The sequence below is a fragment of the Thermochaetoides thermophila genome, assembly GCF_000221225.1.
Source record: "Thermochaetoides thermophila DSM 1495 unplaced genomic scaffold scf7180000011806, whole genome shotgun sequence".
Lineage (NCBI taxonomy): Eukaryota > Fungi > Ascomycota > Sordariomycetes > Sordariales > Chaetomiaceae > Thermochaetoides > Thermochaetoides thermophila.
In genome coordinates this window covers 1773136-1788860 of record NW_006383023.1, presented here as the reverse complement: position 1 = coordinate 1788860, position 15725 = coordinate 1773136, and the positions used below count along the sequence as shown (strand labels likewise).

The 15725-nt window shown below is 53.8% G+C and overlaps 6 protein-coding genes across 6 annotated transcripts; 2 read left to right on the top strand and 4 right to left on the bottom strand.

Annotated features, from left to right (window-relative positions):
* Positions 1-890: 890 nt before the first annotated feature.
* Positions 891-3873, bottom strand: CTHT_0005040 (uncharacterized protein; the record flags this gene model as incomplete). Its single annotated transcript, XM_006690979.1, has 6 exons — positions 891-1111; positions 1269-1431; positions 1603-1668; positions 1734-2044; positions 2107-2243; positions 2324-3873. The coding sequence occupies 6 exons, from the start codon at positions 3871-3873 to the stop codon at positions 891-893; spliced, it is 2448 nt and encodes an 815-aa protein (XP_006691042.1).
* A 1248-nt stretch (positions 3874-5121) lies between these two features.
* Positions 5122-5469, bottom strand: CTHT_0005030 (endopeptidase inhibitor-like protein; the record flags this gene model as incomplete). Its single annotated transcript, XM_006690978.1, has 2 exons — positions 5122-5236; positions 5288-5469. 2 exons carry the CDS (start codon positions 5467-5469, stop codon positions 5122-5124), a joined length of 297 nt encoding a protein of 98 aa, XP_006691041.1.
* A 703-nt stretch (positions 5470-6172) lies between these two features.
* On the top strand, positions 6173-7305 carry CTHT_0005020 (26S proteasome regulatory subunit-like protein; the record flags this gene model as incomplete). Its single annotated transcript, XM_006690977.1, has 2 exons — positions 6173-6637; positions 6709-7305. 2 exons carry the CDS (start codon positions 6173-6175, stop codon positions 7303-7305), a joined length of 1062 nt encoding a protein of 353 aa, XP_006691040.1.
* A 150-nt stretch (positions 7306-7455) lies between these two features.
* On the bottom strand, positions 7456-8502 carry CTHT_0005010 (uncharacterized protein; the record flags this gene model as incomplete). The annotated part of the gene is made up of 1 exon (XM_006690976.1): positions 7456-8502. The coding sequence occupies one exon, from the start codon at positions 8500-8502 to the stop codon at positions 7456-7458; it is 1047 nt and encodes a 348-aa protein (XP_006691039.1).
* Positions 8503-8748: 246 nt separating this feature from the next.
* CTHT_0005000 (coproporphyrinogen III oxidase-like protein) lies at positions 8749-9762 on the bottom strand (the record flags this gene model as incomplete). The annotated part of the gene is made up of 1 exon (XM_006690975.1): positions 8749-9762. One exon carries the CDS (start codon positions 9760-9762, stop codon positions 8749-8751), a length of 1014 nt encoding a protein of 337 aa, XP_006691038.1.
* A 1988-nt stretch (positions 9763-11750) lies between these two features.
* On the top strand, positions 11751-12442 carry CTHT_0004990 (uncharacterized protein; the record flags this gene model as incomplete). Its single annotated transcript, XM_006690974.1, has 3 exons — positions 11751-11840; positions 12070-12287; positions 12385-12442. 3 exons carry the CDS (start codon positions 11751-11753, stop codon positions 12440-12442), a joined length of 366 nt encoding a protein of 121 aa, XP_006691037.1.
* Positions 12443-15725: the final 3283 nt, after the last annotated feature.

The window sequence follows — 15725 nt, the reverse complement described above, 5'->3', positions numbered from 1 at the left end:
AACGGAAATACAAATGGAATGAGGAAAGAGATGATGGTGGGGGGAGGGGCGGAGATCAACATACCCGGACAATCCATCCAAGCTGCCCAACAACCGTGCATGCATAGCAACCGAGGGTAATAGTGCATGACTGCGAGGCGTTACGGACGTTTTTACCGGTAGGGTATACCCACAGCCAGGACAAATTCTGTCTGGCTGGCTGGGTTGGTTGTGTGCGGATAGAGAGGATTCTGTACTTATTTACTGTAGACAAGAGCAATTGTGTGGACGATTATCAAGGTCTAGTTCAATGGCTTTCTTTGATATGGGTGCCACTCACGGCAAGTAGACGGGCTCTTACATCTCGAAGGGCTCGATGAGTTTTGTATCTGATAACCATCTATCTCTATACATTTGGCGAAGACCCTAGCAACAGGCACTTGCGTTTATGTCGCCAATCCCCTCTTTTGTTGACGCGTACAAGAGAAGGAGGAAATCCACGAATTTTAAAATGTCAAAAGCCTGAAACCGTAACCAGGGAAGAGTAAGCAAAAGGCTACCAATTAAAAAGGGGTAGTGCAAAGCCGTGCTAAACAGGCCGTGAGAACGCCCAGCTCGAGCCCGTGCAAAAGCCAAAGATGACAAATCCCCATGTACATGCTATGCTAGGTATGCACTCCAATGCCAACTGTACCTATGTCCTTCGTCCATGCTTTGTTGTTGTGCAGTGTGTGCGGATAGTGGCCATCAACATCCAACCGAACCAAAGAGGAGATTTTGTTTGTTTATCGCACCAGAGAAGCCAACCCGCCCAAGCCGGCCAGCAGAGAACGGGGGAAGAACAGAAGGGAAAGACAAGAAATGGGGAAGGAAGACATCATAACACGAACCCAACAGCTCATGGAGATACATCACAAGTCAATGCCGCTATCTCCTTCCCTAAGGAAAGCAGCATCATCCTCATCACAATCATCCGCAGTGATGACGCCTTCCAGCTCATACTCTTCATCTTCTGGGCGATCCACGGCGGCAGCGTTAGAGCCCAGCGCCTCCGCAACAGCAGCCGCAAACCGCTTCCAGACCTCAACCCTACCGGCAGCGGCTTCGAGCGCCACGTTCAGGAAGTGGAACACTATGGCGAGCAGGCTTCGCTATAGATCCGCGAGCCACTATCTCCTCGGCGTAGCTTTACCTCCAGAAAAAAACACACCCCCGCGTCAGCAATACGGTCTAACCATATCCCGGTTCATTGAAGGAAGCAGGGTGGTAGGATGGAGACGACGACATACCGTATACCATCTGCCGCTGCTTGTTGACCCAGCTGCGGGGCGCGTCGTGGCGGCGTTGCAACACGACATGGTTGCTCTGCAGACGGCTCGTCAGATCGTACCACGCTGTCGCGATCATGGCGTTCTCGCGCTGGAGGTTGCGGATCATCTGGTCGGATGCCGCCTGTGGAACGTTAGCACAGATCGAGAAGACGGTGTGAAGCAGGGAAGACGGTTAACGGTAGGCCCAGGTTAAGGGTAGTCAGGGATGAGACATCCCCAGATATCAAAGAGTAAACATGGGAATGCAGAACAGGGGTTTGGAAAGAGGATGACCCCTCGAGGACCGACGTACCTTGGTCTCGGCCAGCTTGAGCCGTCGTTGTAGATCGTACTTCTCCTGTTCAGCCTTCTCCAGTTGCTGCAAGCAAGCGTCAGCATCCATCCTCCTTAAAAATTATTAACGCCCTCTAAACAGGGCCATACCTCAATCTTCTGCCTCAATGCCGCCTTCAACTTCTCAATCTTCTCCGCATCCTCCTTTCTGCCCTTTTGGGCCATCTCCCCCTTAGGCCCTTCGCCAGTGTTGGCGAGGGCCTCTTCCAGCTTCTTCTGCACGCGGTCCTTACTGACCAGAGTCTCCATAAACTGCTCCTTCATCTGGTCGTACTCGAAGACGCGGTGCTGCAGCTGCTTGCGCGTCGCCTCCAGCTCTGTGCGCAGAGACTCTGAGATGAGCTCATCCGATGCCTTGAGCGCAGCGAGAGCGGCTGTCTCGTCCTTCCCGACGGCTTCGACTGTGGAAATGTGTTAGTAAGCGATGCGGAAGCAAGGAAAGGGGATGCTCAGGGGTACATACGGTCTGCCTTCAGGCGCAACAGCTCACGCTCGCGGTCGGCGGCTTCGCGCTCCAGATCCTGCATGTGCTTGCGGGCCTTCTCCAGCTCGCGCGTAGCAGCTGTGAGCTCTTTGCGCATATTGACGAAGGCGACGTCGCTGGGAAAAAAAAAGCACTCTGGCGTCAGCACCAGAACGAGTTAAGAACATTCCAAGCAGGCATATCTGGCATATCTAACCTCTCGGTTGTAGCATGGTTCATCAAAGCAGTAAGCTGCTCCTCAATGACAGCATGCTGCTGCATAGCCTCGGTGCATTTGAGGCGGTAGTGGTCGATCTTCTGCGTTGCCGTATCCAGCTCCCCGCGCAGCCGCTCATTCTCCGACGCAACGGTCATGTTATTCCGGAGGAGGTTGTTCTCGGCTTTGAGACGCTGGATCTCGAGGCGCAGGGCAACGGACGGGTCGCCGCCGCCACCACCCTCCAGCTCTTCCTCGAGGCTAAGCGGGCCGGCGGCGGCAGCGCCCGAGGACTCGTAATAGTGCAGCTGCTCCTGGAGCTTTTCAATGGTCTCCTCATCCAGCTGGCGCTTCGACTCGAGGTACTCGATGCGCCTCTTGAGCTCCTCGTTGGCCTCCTGGAGGTGGTTCTTGGACTGCAGCGTGTAGATGATCTCCTGCTCGTTGTTGGACAACACCTTCATCTTCTCATCGATCTCGCGCTGCAGCCGCCGGTTCTGCGCCTTGACCTCCTCAAACATCTTAAGCTCCTGCTCCAGCTGCAGGATCTGCTCGTCGAGCAAGCGGTTCCGCTGCTGGATGGCGGTCAGGTCCTGAGCCTTCTTCTTGTAGTTCTCCAGCCCCTTTATCATCTGCTGCTGCTGTTTAGTTTCGTGCTCCAGCACCGTCACCTTGTCCTCCAGATCCTTGACGCGCGCAGCCTTGGCCCGCAAGTTCTCGTTCTCCTTCTCAAGCTTATTAGCCCGAGCCGTCTCCTTCTCAAGCAGGTCCTCCAGGCGGTCGATCTCGACCATCTTCTCGCGGATCTCGTTACGCAGGTCCCGGATGGTAGACGAGACGTCGGAGCCCCTGGCCCGCTTCAGTGTCGAGAGTTCATCCTGGGCCATGCGCAGGTCGCCCAGCAGGGCCTCCCGCGTGTCCATGAGCTTCTCGATCCGTGTCTGGAGGTCGGCATTCTGCCGCTTCAGAATCTCGATCTTGTCCCGCATCTGCTCCAGCTCCTCAGCCATTAGCTCCGGATCCCTGACCGGGTAGACATTCTCAAAGTCATCCACGGACTCCGACTGCGGTTCCTCCTCCTGCTCTTCAGTCTCCGTCTTCAATTGGTTCTTCTCCGTGATGATCTTGGCAATCTCAGCCTGGGTCTGCTGGTCCAGCTTCATAACCTTGGGAACATATGTCGTCGACAGGGAGCCCAGGCAGGCGGCTGACAGGAAGTAGGATAGGAACTCGCACAGGGCATTGTCATCGAGGCTCTCTGCAATGGAACGGAACTCGGAAGGTGAAGGTGCAAGCGAAGGGTTATCTACACGCAGAAAACCGGCCAGACCACGGTAAACGGCCTCGAGGTTCTGCCGTATCTCATCATCGGACCGGGGGCTCTGGATCAGGCTGTCGCTGTGGAACTCGGTGCCCAGCATCTGCTCGAGCATCTGGCCGAGGATGACGCCGTCGCGCAGGTCCTGGAGGGATTGAGCCCTGCGGACCGTATCGAATGTGCCAACCCATTTCAGGAGGGCGGCTTGTGTGGAGGGGCTGTATTGTGTCATGGTCGAATGGCGCGTCGTGGGCATGGTTGGTAGGGAGGAGAAAGGGGGTGCTTCTCAGGGCGACACCACTTCTGGTCGGTGAAAGGAAGTGTTGTATATATTCTTCTTCGGTCTATGAACTTAAGGTTGGCGTCTGAAAGGTAATTCTATTGTGTCGGACTGTCTTCGGCCTGCGCCGCCTAAACACGCAATCGCAGGGACACCTCGATAGGTGATGGATCGTCGGTGTAAGGTAAGGTACACTCCCAGGGCTCGCAGGGCGTCCAGGTCCAGTTGCGGGTCCCAATAGGTCCCAATCGAACTTCGAAGTTCACAGGCACGCGGGATTTACTAGGAACAGACTATGACGCATGGTGCAAGAATGACGGTACAGAGGATTATTGAGTCGAGGATGAATCGTCCTAGGATCTGCAGCTTCAGTCAGGTTGTTCGCGTTTCATGGTCGTGCTGCCGGACCCGTCTGATGCTGTCGTCGAAGAAGACATTGTTCAGTCAGCTGGGGGTGCGACCCACGCCTGTTTGGGGCCGTCTTCCCCATAATAATGATGCCCCACACTTGACTCTGGGCGCTGCCCTGCTGCTGCTGCAGGCGCCCGTGGGGCCTTATCAAAACCCGTGCAGGGGCCTGCTTTGGTTCGGCATTGGACCCTGGTGCAGGCCCAACGCTCATGCATGATGCTGAGCCGCGTTTTCAATCCATCCATTTGAGCGTCGATGTTCCAGATGCACAATGTGGTTGGACAAAATGTCCAACCTGTCCCCGAGTTTTGGCTCTTAATCTCTCCTCTGCTTATTAGAAACATTTTTGTCTTTTCAGCAGGCCTGCGAAGCCAGGTGGCCTGTACCCCGCATCTCCACGGGCAGATCCAGGAGATCAGGACCCGTCGTCACCAACACCTTTTGCATGTGAAGCCCAGCATCACCTGGGCCCGGACATAAGCTGATCAAGCAGGCTCGGCTACGTATTGTATGATTCTGTAGTGTATTCGCTAAATCAAGGTAACGAGCAAATCATAGAAGAAGAGGTATCATCATGTAGTTTTGGCATCTCTGCCTGCTCATGAATCATCCAAAACGCCAAAAAAAAAGAGCCATGCTCATCGTTGCGTTACATCATCATCCTCCATTCATAAAACGGAGCGAACCTAACTTGCTGCTTGACGGCTGTTTTATGGTCGACTTTGACAACGGCCATTTCGTGCCCAGTCACTGATCTTTGACCACACTCCCACCCTGCAGGGACGTCGCTCAAAGACCACCAACCGCGTGAACCTCAACATCCTCCTCAACGAGCACCTGATACTTCGCACCCATGGCCGAGACCGTCTCGAGGACCTTCTCGCCGACCTTGGCCGCAAAGCCCCTAGAATACAATCAGAACTATTCCCTAACAAACGATTCGACGAGCACCTACTTGATCATCTTATACTCGTGAGTGATGATGCCGCCGGCGTCGATGACGGCCTTCTTGGCTTGGGTCATAACCGAGTCGGGAGTCTCGGGCGGGTAACTGATGATGACGGATTTCTGGATGTCGAGGGCAGCGGCGCCCGAGAGCAACGCCAGGGCTGCAGTAATAGCGGTGATCGGCTTCATGGCGGCGGTGAGCGTGAGCGTGTGATGATGGTCGCTTCGAGTTATAGCTTCGCGTTGTGTGCCTTTGCAAAGTGGTTGTCGACGAGAACAACGATATTCTTGCGTTGTGCAGTTGGTTTGAAGGTGTTTTTAGAGTTCTGATGGCGGGCTGGGAGGACGGTGGCTTATGACGGGATCATGCCCCCCTTGTTTGATGAATGCCACCCGCTGGCTGCTCACTAACCAGTCTCCCCACCAGATCACTGGCGGGCCGCAGTAGGCGAAGCAACCAAGACCTGAAACAGGCAGCTCCTGGCGCTAATGGCTTACGTAAGCCAGCAAGTAAACCTACCGGATCGAGAAGCTATCGCGCAGGGTCGCTGGCCCAAGCGCCTGGCAGCCTCGCCGCCCAGCCCGCCTGTTGCGTGGGGCTCTGGTCAAGCCCACCAGGCCAGCAGTGGAACTAGCCCGATCGGGTACTGACCTTGGGGGACGAGGCAGCGAAGTTGTGACGACGACGGACGACACACAAGCTGCAAACATCCAACCAGCCCAGCAACCCGCCATCTGCACCCCGCAAACAAGCTCACCACCACTCCCACTTTCCTATCACCCCGCCGACCAGCCCGCACAGTTGGCCCGCGTCCCTGCCCCAGCCTCGGCCCGTCCCGAATCGACCTCCTCCAGTCCTTCCACTCTCTGATCCCACTTGTCAGTCGTCACCATGGTGCGGACCACCACCGCAGAGACGCTGTCGCTGGTGACGCGCACCGTCTCGGTCGCCCCGCTGGTGTTGCTGTCCGTGGTCGACCACTACAACCGTGTAGAGGCGTACAAGAGCAAGAACAAGCGGGTGGTGGGCGTGCTATTAGGGCAGAATGACGGCAAGAACGTGCGCGTGTCCAACAGCTTTGCAGTGCCGTTCGAGGAGGACGAGAAGGACCCGTCGGTCTGGTTCCTTGACCACAACTACGTTGAGTCCATGCGGGACATGTTCAAGAAGGTCAATGCCCGCGAGAAGTTAATAGGGTGGTATCATTCCGGCCCCAAGCTGCGGGCGTCCGATCTCGAGATCAACGAACTCTTCAAGCGCTACACCCCGAACCCGCTGCTCGTCATCATTGATGTACAACCGAAAGAGACTGGCGTGCCGACAGACGCTTACTTTGCGGTTGAGGAGATCAAGGATGTACGTGAGACAAAGATTACAAGATTGTACGCATTCTATGACCAATCCCCCGCTAACGTAGCTTCTTCCAGGACGGCACAACCACAGCCAAGACTTTCGTCCACACACCCTCTATCATCGAAGCTGAAGAGGCCGAAGAAATCGGCGTTGAGCACCTCCTCCGCGACATCCGCGACGTAGCCGTCGGCACGCTCTCGACCCGCATCACCAACCAACTCCAGTCCCTCCAGGGCCTGCACACACGTCTACGCGATATCCAAGCGTACTTGCAGAAAGTCCTCGACGGCCAGTTGCCCGTCAACCACACTATCCTGGGCCACCTGCAGGACGTGTTCAATCTGCTGCCCAACCTGTCGACGCCCAAGGCCGGCAGCGGCGCTGGTGCGGGCGTCAAGGGCCACCAGAGCGAGCTCGACTACGCCATGAGCGTCAAGACCAATGATCAGCTGATGGCGATCTACTTGAGCAGCTTGATCCGGGCGATCACGGCGTTCCATGACTTGATTGAGAATAAAATCCAGAATAGACAACAGCAGGAGGAGAGTGATGCAAAGGAGAATGGGGTTGCTGCTGGGAAGGAGGGGGATAAGAAGGAGGCGAACGGGAAAGGTGGTAAGGAGGGTGGTACAGAGAAGGAAAAGGAGAAGGAGAAGGATAAGAAGAAATGAATTAGACGAAGAGGGGAGAGGTCATATGGGTTGGGAATAAACACGACGATTGCCCGGAAGGGCGAGCGATAGATGTTAATATTATGATGACATGGTTGGGATCATTAGGTTCTCTTCCTGGTGACATGCCTTGGTGTCCTTGCTGCCGGCCTACGCGTCGGCCACAATCCCCGCCATCTCCTCCCTGCCAACCTTCTTGTCGACAACGTATCTCCCTAGAGCAGTACTCCATCTTTCAGCTAGCAGACAAGCCAGCAGGTGCTTACACATCGGTACGCTTTCTCCAGCAGCCGATTCGCCCTCCAGACCATCTAGACTTAGCCCTCCAAAGGACCATTCTACTTCCTTCAGTCCATCACCCTCAGCATCCCCTCCCTGCTCCCCTTGCCTACCAGTGACCTGTTCTACTTCATTGAACGTCCAACTCACCGCGTTCCCCTGTCCATAAGAAGCGAAGGCAAACGCGGCACAAGTACAGTGCCATGCTTCAAGTCGAACAATGTACCTCCTGACTGCCATCCCGTCGCCGTCCTCATCGTCGTCATCATCAACATCAGCCCGTCGACCATGCCACTTGCGCTGGCGCCTTCGCCGCTCCAGCTCTTCTAGGGCAGAGGCAGACGTGACTAGGTAGAAGGCATTTTCTTGGTGCTTCTTGCCCTTTTCATTCCCTTGGGCAGTAGCAGCCGAGGCAGTATCTTGTCCGGCGTCATGTGTATGGTCTTTGGACTGGCTCTCGTGGCCGTGCCCGAGCTCACAATCACGATGATCCCTCTCCGTAGCTGTCTCCCTCTTCACTGTAGCTTTCTTTCCATTCCCCCCCTCATTAAGATCAAGCACCACCCTCCCAATCAACCCTCGTTCAAGCAGATCCAACGCAGGCAGCACCATCCCCGGGAACAGGGCATGCAGCGTCACGAGCAAAGACCGGTGTGATTGGGGCACCTTACGGAGGGGGTTTGTCTGTGTCTTGGTATCATCGAGGCTTTTTAACCTCGACTTCCTCGCTTTTGTGGACCTGCTGTCTGTATCTGCGCCTTCAGAGTCGCTGAAGGAGGTATCAGAATCTGGCTCAAGGGGGATGGTGGCTATGGCGTTGAAGAGGGAAGTTAGGAGTTTGCGAGAGGTTGGCAGGCTTTCGTCATTTGGGCCCTGGCTGCTTGGTTCTGTTCGTGGCTGTTCGGTGAATGTCTTCATTTTGTTGGAAGGGTAAGGTGGTGTGTAGTTGTGGCTTGCACGGTGTTGGGGTGATGTAATCTGAAGTTGAAAGGTGAAAGTTGAGGTTAGGTGGGGAGCATGCACCACAACACATATCAAGTAAGGCCAAACATGACTTCCAAAAACCCGTTGATTCCCCATCCGGTATGTGCAAGATACAAGTCTAATAACAATCCATATGATACAGGACTTTATTTGTTTTTTTTTTTTTCTGTCCTAAACCCTTTACACCCACTCCCTCGGATTCCTCAGCACCTCCTCCATCTCAGCCTCCCGGCTTCCAGGCTCCGGCGAATACATGTACTCCCACCTCGCCGTCAGGGGCATACTCATGAGAATGCTCTCGACCCTCGAACCGGGGGTATTCAGACCAAACGCGGTACCACGATCATGTACGAGATTAAACTCGACATACTTGCCACGCCGAATCTGCTGCCAGTGCTTCTCGCGATCGGTAAACTCCATATCCTTGCGCCTGTTGACAATCGGCACGTAGGTCGGCACGAAGGACTTAAGCGCGTCTTGCACGAAAGCAAACAGCTTCTCGCGCGGCGCGGTCTGCTCGTCCAAGTCGTCGAAGAAGATGCCGCCGATGCCGCGGGCCTCCTCGCGGTGCTTGTTGTAGAAGTACTCATCGCACCACTTCTTGAAGCGCGGATAGTAGGCGGGGTCGTGCTTGTCGCACACGTCCTTGAGCTGCTGGTGGAAGAAGATAGCGTCTTCCTCGAAGAGGTAGCACGGCGTCAGGTCCGCGCCGCCGCCGAACCACCACGCGCCGGAGTTACCGGAGGAATCACCGGGCTTTGCGGTCTCAAAGTAGCGGTAGTTGAGATGCACGGTCGGAGCCATGGGGTTCTTGGGGTGCACGATCATGCTGAGACCGGCAGCGAAGAAGTCGAGCGAGTCGGGGATGTTGCCTTCTTCGGCGATGTTCTTGTGGTTGGCGCGCATCTTGATGATGGCGGGCTTGGGAAGGGTGCCGTAGACAACGCTGACGCCGACGCCGGCCTTTTCGAAGACGTTGCCGTCTTGCAGTACGCACGAGATGCCGCCGCCGCCTTCTTTACGGGACCATTCGTCTACCCGGAACGGCTTGCCGTCCACTTCCTCGAGCGCCTTCACGATCTCCCGCTGCTGCTCCTTGACGAACTTTTCCATGCGCAGGCGCATGGGAGAGGACTCGGAAACTTCCTGTTCCCTGAGCTTCGAGTCGGCTTGGGCGAGGGACGATGTGGCCATCTTGTCGTCTGCGGTCTGCGGGGGCGGGGTCACTGTCAGCCACCAGCTGCGAGCACAACGCAAATGTCCTGGGCATGCGCTGGGCGTACCATATTAGAATTATGTGATAATGACCCCAAGGGAATTGGTTACAGGCTGCTTATAAGCCAATTGGCCCTGCTCAGAGAGAATAGAGGTGGTTGTGGAAGCAGATGCGGGACGGCGCTCTCCGGAGTTCAGACACAAGAACAAGTGGAGGGGGAAGGTGAAGCACTGAGGACGGGTCCACGGGGCTCAATTGGTGCTAAGTAATCTTTAAGACTGGGACTTGGATTGGCAGAAACAGAAGACAGAGAGACGAGCAACTCCCCAGCACGAGGGTATTCACAATTCTATAAATTACTCTACGACACTACGCAAGACGCATCGCGGTCCAGGTCGCGGCAAAACACCAAGCCGGAGGTGGAAATCAGGCGATCCTAAGACCACTTTCCCGAAGCAGGGCCGCAGGTGCCCCAGGGGACCGGGCGCACCGCGGAGAAGGTTGTCGTCCACCGAGGGATCCGCCGTTCGCGACCGACGAACGACAGGGTCCCAGAACACTTCTAAGTACCCGACTGGTTGACGGCTGCCCTGCGATAGGATGATGTCGCTGCCACAATCAGGTGTTGGCCCCGAAGCGGCGGAATCGACAGGAATCGCGAGCCATGCCGGTGCCAGGAACCCGAGTTCTATATACTGTTGGGATGGGAGCTGCACGAAGATTACTTCTAATGAGGGGGGAGGGGCGCACTGCAGAGGGGTACTTAAGGCCCATAGAGTGCCTGGAGGTCTTGATGGGAGGGCCGCGCTTCCGTCCCGAGCGTAGCGATGCCGCAGCGCAACTTGCAAGCATGTGCTGCTGTGGGTTCGTCACAGTGAGTGAATGGGCTTTGTCCAGTGTTTGCAACCTTGACCCCGCGACGTGGGGCTGTCTTCTGTTAGATGATGGAACGGAGGAGGGGTTATCGTATCGCCGGGCAAGGCTGCTGGAACGGAAGCGAAGTCCATTGATAGCAGGCACTGGAGGACGCAGAGCACGGGATGACCACGATGCGTGCTTCTAAAAGCGAGTGTCACTGTTCTGAACAGTGTGTCTATGTCACCTGCACAAGTCCAGGGATTGCGTCAAAGTGCTGTCCTCAACAACGGTCACGCGGCCCCAACAAAACGGCAATCATCATTAAAACAAAAGAGCGAAACGGTCCCTTTACGGACCCTCACGGTCTCCATATCGATAACGGTGGAATGGTCGCTGTTGCAATGCGATCGTAGCTTACATAAGCAGCCCATTAAGGTGCCTGGGATATTCATGAACAACGAGCACAACGATGATGTACGTGCGTAGGACCTTTTTTTTTCCTATTTATGCATCACAGCGTCCATGTGCACAAATATCGGCCAAGCCAAAAACGATCAAAATTGACACCGTCAAGGCGACCACAGCACGGGCGGTCAGGATAGTTAGCGTTCCGTTGTTAGTCATCTGCTCAGCCCGCCTGCGAGCCGGGGGGTTTCAGTGCCCCGCCCTGCCCGCCTTTGCTGCCTTCAGCAGTCCTCTGCACTAGCACGTTCAACCCGAACCCCCTCCCCCCGTTTATCAAGGCGGCTTCTACTTGCATTTTGCAAGGCTTCCCGACCCAACTTGATCTCTTTTCTCCTTCTCTTTCTTCCCTCCATCATCAAGAACACCTCTTCCCTCGTCGTCACTTTCCCGTCTCCCGCAAACAAGGTATTTCGAATCCCCATTTCCCATCGCGCGCGCTCGCAACACCCGCGTTTCTTTGGCTGTCTCCTCTTTATCGCTATCGCTGCTCCATCAGACCGCTGACATCATCACCGCTCTTGCTTCTAGTCACCGCCTCTACCTGCTTCGAAACTCTTAAAACTTCTGACAACAACCAACTTCCTACTAACACCACACACTCGAAGGCAATTCTTCACCTTCAAGTCTCAAAATACCCGCCAAAATGCGCAGCAAGTTCAAGGACGAGCACCCCTTCGAGAAGCGCAAGGCCGAGGCCGAGCGCATCCGCCAGAAGTATTCCGATCGCATTCCCGTAAGTCCGCCCGTCACACTTTTTCCTCTTCGAGTCCATCCATCGCAGGCAGTTTGCGCGAGTATGATGTGAAGAGAAATCAGCTATTTCATTCACCTCGTTATCGCAACCCCTACGCTGTCTGCCTGCCTGCCATCCTCCCTTCCCCCGTTCCTTCTTGCCGTCGCACACACCTCCGCTCTGTGCCACGTGCGAACTTTGGACTAACCAACCACCACACACAAAACAGGTCATCTGCGAGAAAGTTGAGAAGAGCGACATCGCGACCATCGACAAGAAGAAGTACTTGGTGCCCGCGGACCTGACCGTCGGCCAGTTCGTCTACGTCATCCGCAAGCGCATCAAGCTGTCGCCCGAGAAGGCTATCTTCATCTTTGTCGACGAGACCCTGCCGCCGACCGCTGCGCTCATGAGCAGCATCTATGAGGAACACAAGGATGAGGATGGGTAAGTTTTTTTCTTTCCTCTAGCACGCTGCTGCCTGTCGCGGCAGAGTGGTCAGGTGACCAAGCTCAAGGCTGACCATGTGGCCTTCCCAATACAGCTTCCTCTACATCACCTACTCAGGCGAGAATACCTTTGGCGGGTTCGAGTCTGCTTGAACAGTAGTGATTGATGCTTGACGAGCCATCTCTCATACCTTGACTCCTTACCACTGCTCTTCTTCCTATCTACCTACCTAACCTAGTTTTACTTATCCGGCGTTTTCGGTTTTGTGTTGTGATTTTCGGAAGGGATTGAGGTTGGCTTTTGCAGGGAACTACACTACTACTACGTACTACGTACCTACTACTGCACTTCATGGATGGACGGATGGGTGGGTGGCTGGACGGATGGATGGATGGATGGATGGAGAGGAAGCGTATTGGGCTGTGCGTGTCGGTGCGTCGGTGTGTGAAGTAATCTTACGCTGTGGTTTGGCTTGACTTTGCTTGTCGGCACGTTGTTGATGGTTTTTGCGGTGATTTGCTCACGTGCCTTGGTACATCCTGGAGAAGATGGTAGAGGTCAAGACATGGACATTACCGTCGACATAATGGCGGGGAAGGAAACGTGACGGCTGGTGTCGTATCTTGATGACCCTTATAGCCGCACGGTAGGGTCCACGCTTCCAAGTGCTCGTTCTGAGCATTATGCTGGGATACTATGGACAACAATTCACGCTTCCTTTCCTGAATTTGTCAGAGAACATATCCACTCTCACTCCATCTCTCCTTTTCTTTCTACCCCTTTCTTCGCTGGCTCAGGCATCAATTACACACGGATCATATCTCGGGGTTCTCTAGGCCAGTTGATAAGCAGCCCCAGGTTCTCGCACGTCATGGCTCTATCCCCTGCCCCGTTTAAGCTGGTCGATCCCGGGCTCCGTGGACCGGCGGTGTCGGGTGTGGAGCCGGTGACTTCCTGGTTGGGGCCCTGGATGTCCTCAGAAGCTCAAGAGCCAAGGGGCGTTAGGGGCAGAAGGCTGAGGGAATAGTGTTGTTGAGGACAGACCGTGTTGAGTCGAATCACGTGGATAGTCGATTAATACAGCCCAGTCCCTTTCGAAGTCATGTTGTCATCCAGCGTGATTTATCTCAACAAGACTTGGAAAGGTCTTTAAACCCCTTTCATCATGGTCCCAGTTGGCGTGTACTAGGCCCCATTAAGTTCGCTCGCACTGCGATGGGATGAGATTGAGTGATTCTAACTATCACAACTTACTCTCGGCCCCGTCCAAGCAAGATCAGTAAATCGAGATTATGCTACCAGGGGCCAGGAAAGGATTGGAGACTAAAATCGGAACGTTATGGACAGGTCCTTGGGGCAGTAACCGGTTAATGATGATAAGCAGCCGATAAAAACACCTCCAATAGAGGTTCAAATATCGAAGCCACTTCCAAGACAGCCTCTAAACGGCATCCCAACTGGCACCTCAAGTTCCCTTGACCAGTTGAACAAAGGGGACGCGACTTCAAGCCGAGCAAACAAACCTTTTAAGGATAAAGAAGGATAAAGACTCGCGATAAAGACAGGCTCCAGTCAGCTGACCTCCAACGGTTACAGGATGAAACAGTGCATCAGTTGACGTCCCACGATAGCCAGCTACCAAGGAGCAGTCTGATATAGTGAAATGAGCAATGTCACATGGATTCCTGAATACCTAGACAATGACCCAAAAATGGACATAGCTTGAACGAACAGCTGTATTCGGCAATCCGCATCAACTGTAGTGACAGGCTATGTATGCACACATACACAACTATCCTGTTCACTATTCTCCAAGCCAGCTGAACTGGCAACCAACGAGCCTCTTCTCCCCTTCTGACCACTTGATACCAGAATATGACGAGCAATGTTATGATCGTTCTGCTCCTTGTTCTATCTGCTTTGAGAAGATCATTCAAATCTGACCAGTGTGGACGTGTATGGGTGGGCATAACTGAGGGTCGTCGGGGCCCCCATATGGTATGGATGAGGATTTGTGTGTACTCTATGGTTGCCGTCGACTATGGCGAGTATAATGTTGGCTGGCCTCTTCTTTGGCTCCTATTGCCATGTCTTGTCTGTTTCTCCTCCCCTCTTCCAAATGAAACATCCTAACCTTAGCTCTCCTTCATCCTCACTCCTGCTTCCATCCTCCCACCCTATATTTGTGAAATGAGCAAAGCGACGCAGGTTGATACATCTACAGCAGATATACGGCAGTGCAAGCAAAACAAGCGACAACAAAAGGGTTCAGGTAGAGTAGAAAAAAATCCGTTAGGAATTATAAACACATATATAAAGACAACTCTCTTTCCCCCGCTTGCTTTTACTACTCAGCCTGAATAAGTGAACAGAGAATGATAACAGGGCCGGGAAAAGACTGAAATGTTGAAAACAACTGGGTATATGCAAAAGCACAAAATCACCATCACGGGATTGAAAGGGAGGAGGGATATGGACAGAGCTCAGGGCAAACTTCGAGGCAGTCTCAAAGAAGACGGCATGGACAGAGAGGATAGACGTGAGGGAGTACAATGCGAGAGAAGATAACACCAGGTTAACGTAAGTAGGGCAGGCCCATGGTATCAGGGAAAACATGCTATTTTTACGTGCGTGAACAAAACTACCATCAAACATTTATTTCCTCCTCCTCACCTCTCCCAACTCAACGTTTTTGTCCTCCTCACCCTTCTCCAATTCCATCTTCCCCTTGTTTCCTCACTTAAAACATGTGGCCCCATTAAGTTTGGTAACTTAAGCTTCAAATCAATTCCCCTTTGCATTGATTGGCATCGCATTGCTTAATAATCCCGCCAGATCCCATGGTAGTAGTAGCAGTAGTAGTACGCAGTCAGTGAAGAGTAGGGCAAGCAATTCCAAAAAAAAAAGAAAAACAATAGAAGCATGAAACATAAAACAGAGAGCACCAAACCAGATATTCTTCACAAACAACCCCTGCCTATTCTTCTTGTCTTGTCCCGTCGTTTGTTTGTTTGTACCCAAACAATGACGACCAAGACATCGTAAAGCCAGCCAGTCAATTAGAAGAGGAGAGGTACCTAGGTAGGTTTGAGAGCCAGGAGACACTATGCTCTGCTTTGTGGAAGCCATTAAGGCCTTGTGTTTGTGTTTGTCTTGTGCTAATGTGTGAGCGCGGAGCGAGTAGGCAGGCAGAGATCATTATGAAACCCCTCCTTCCAGCCAGCAATGATATAGAGGATGGGAAGAGAGTAGAAGAAACCTTTGAGCAGCCAGGGACGCCAAAAAGTAAAACCAGATCACCACCTTCCATTGGTGTAAGGTATGTAGGTGTGTAAAGTCTAAGCCAAACGCGTGTGATGTGATGAGACGTGTGATGTGATGAGACGTGTGATGTGATGAGACGTGTAGTAGTGGTATGACCCTCCCCCCCCAAAA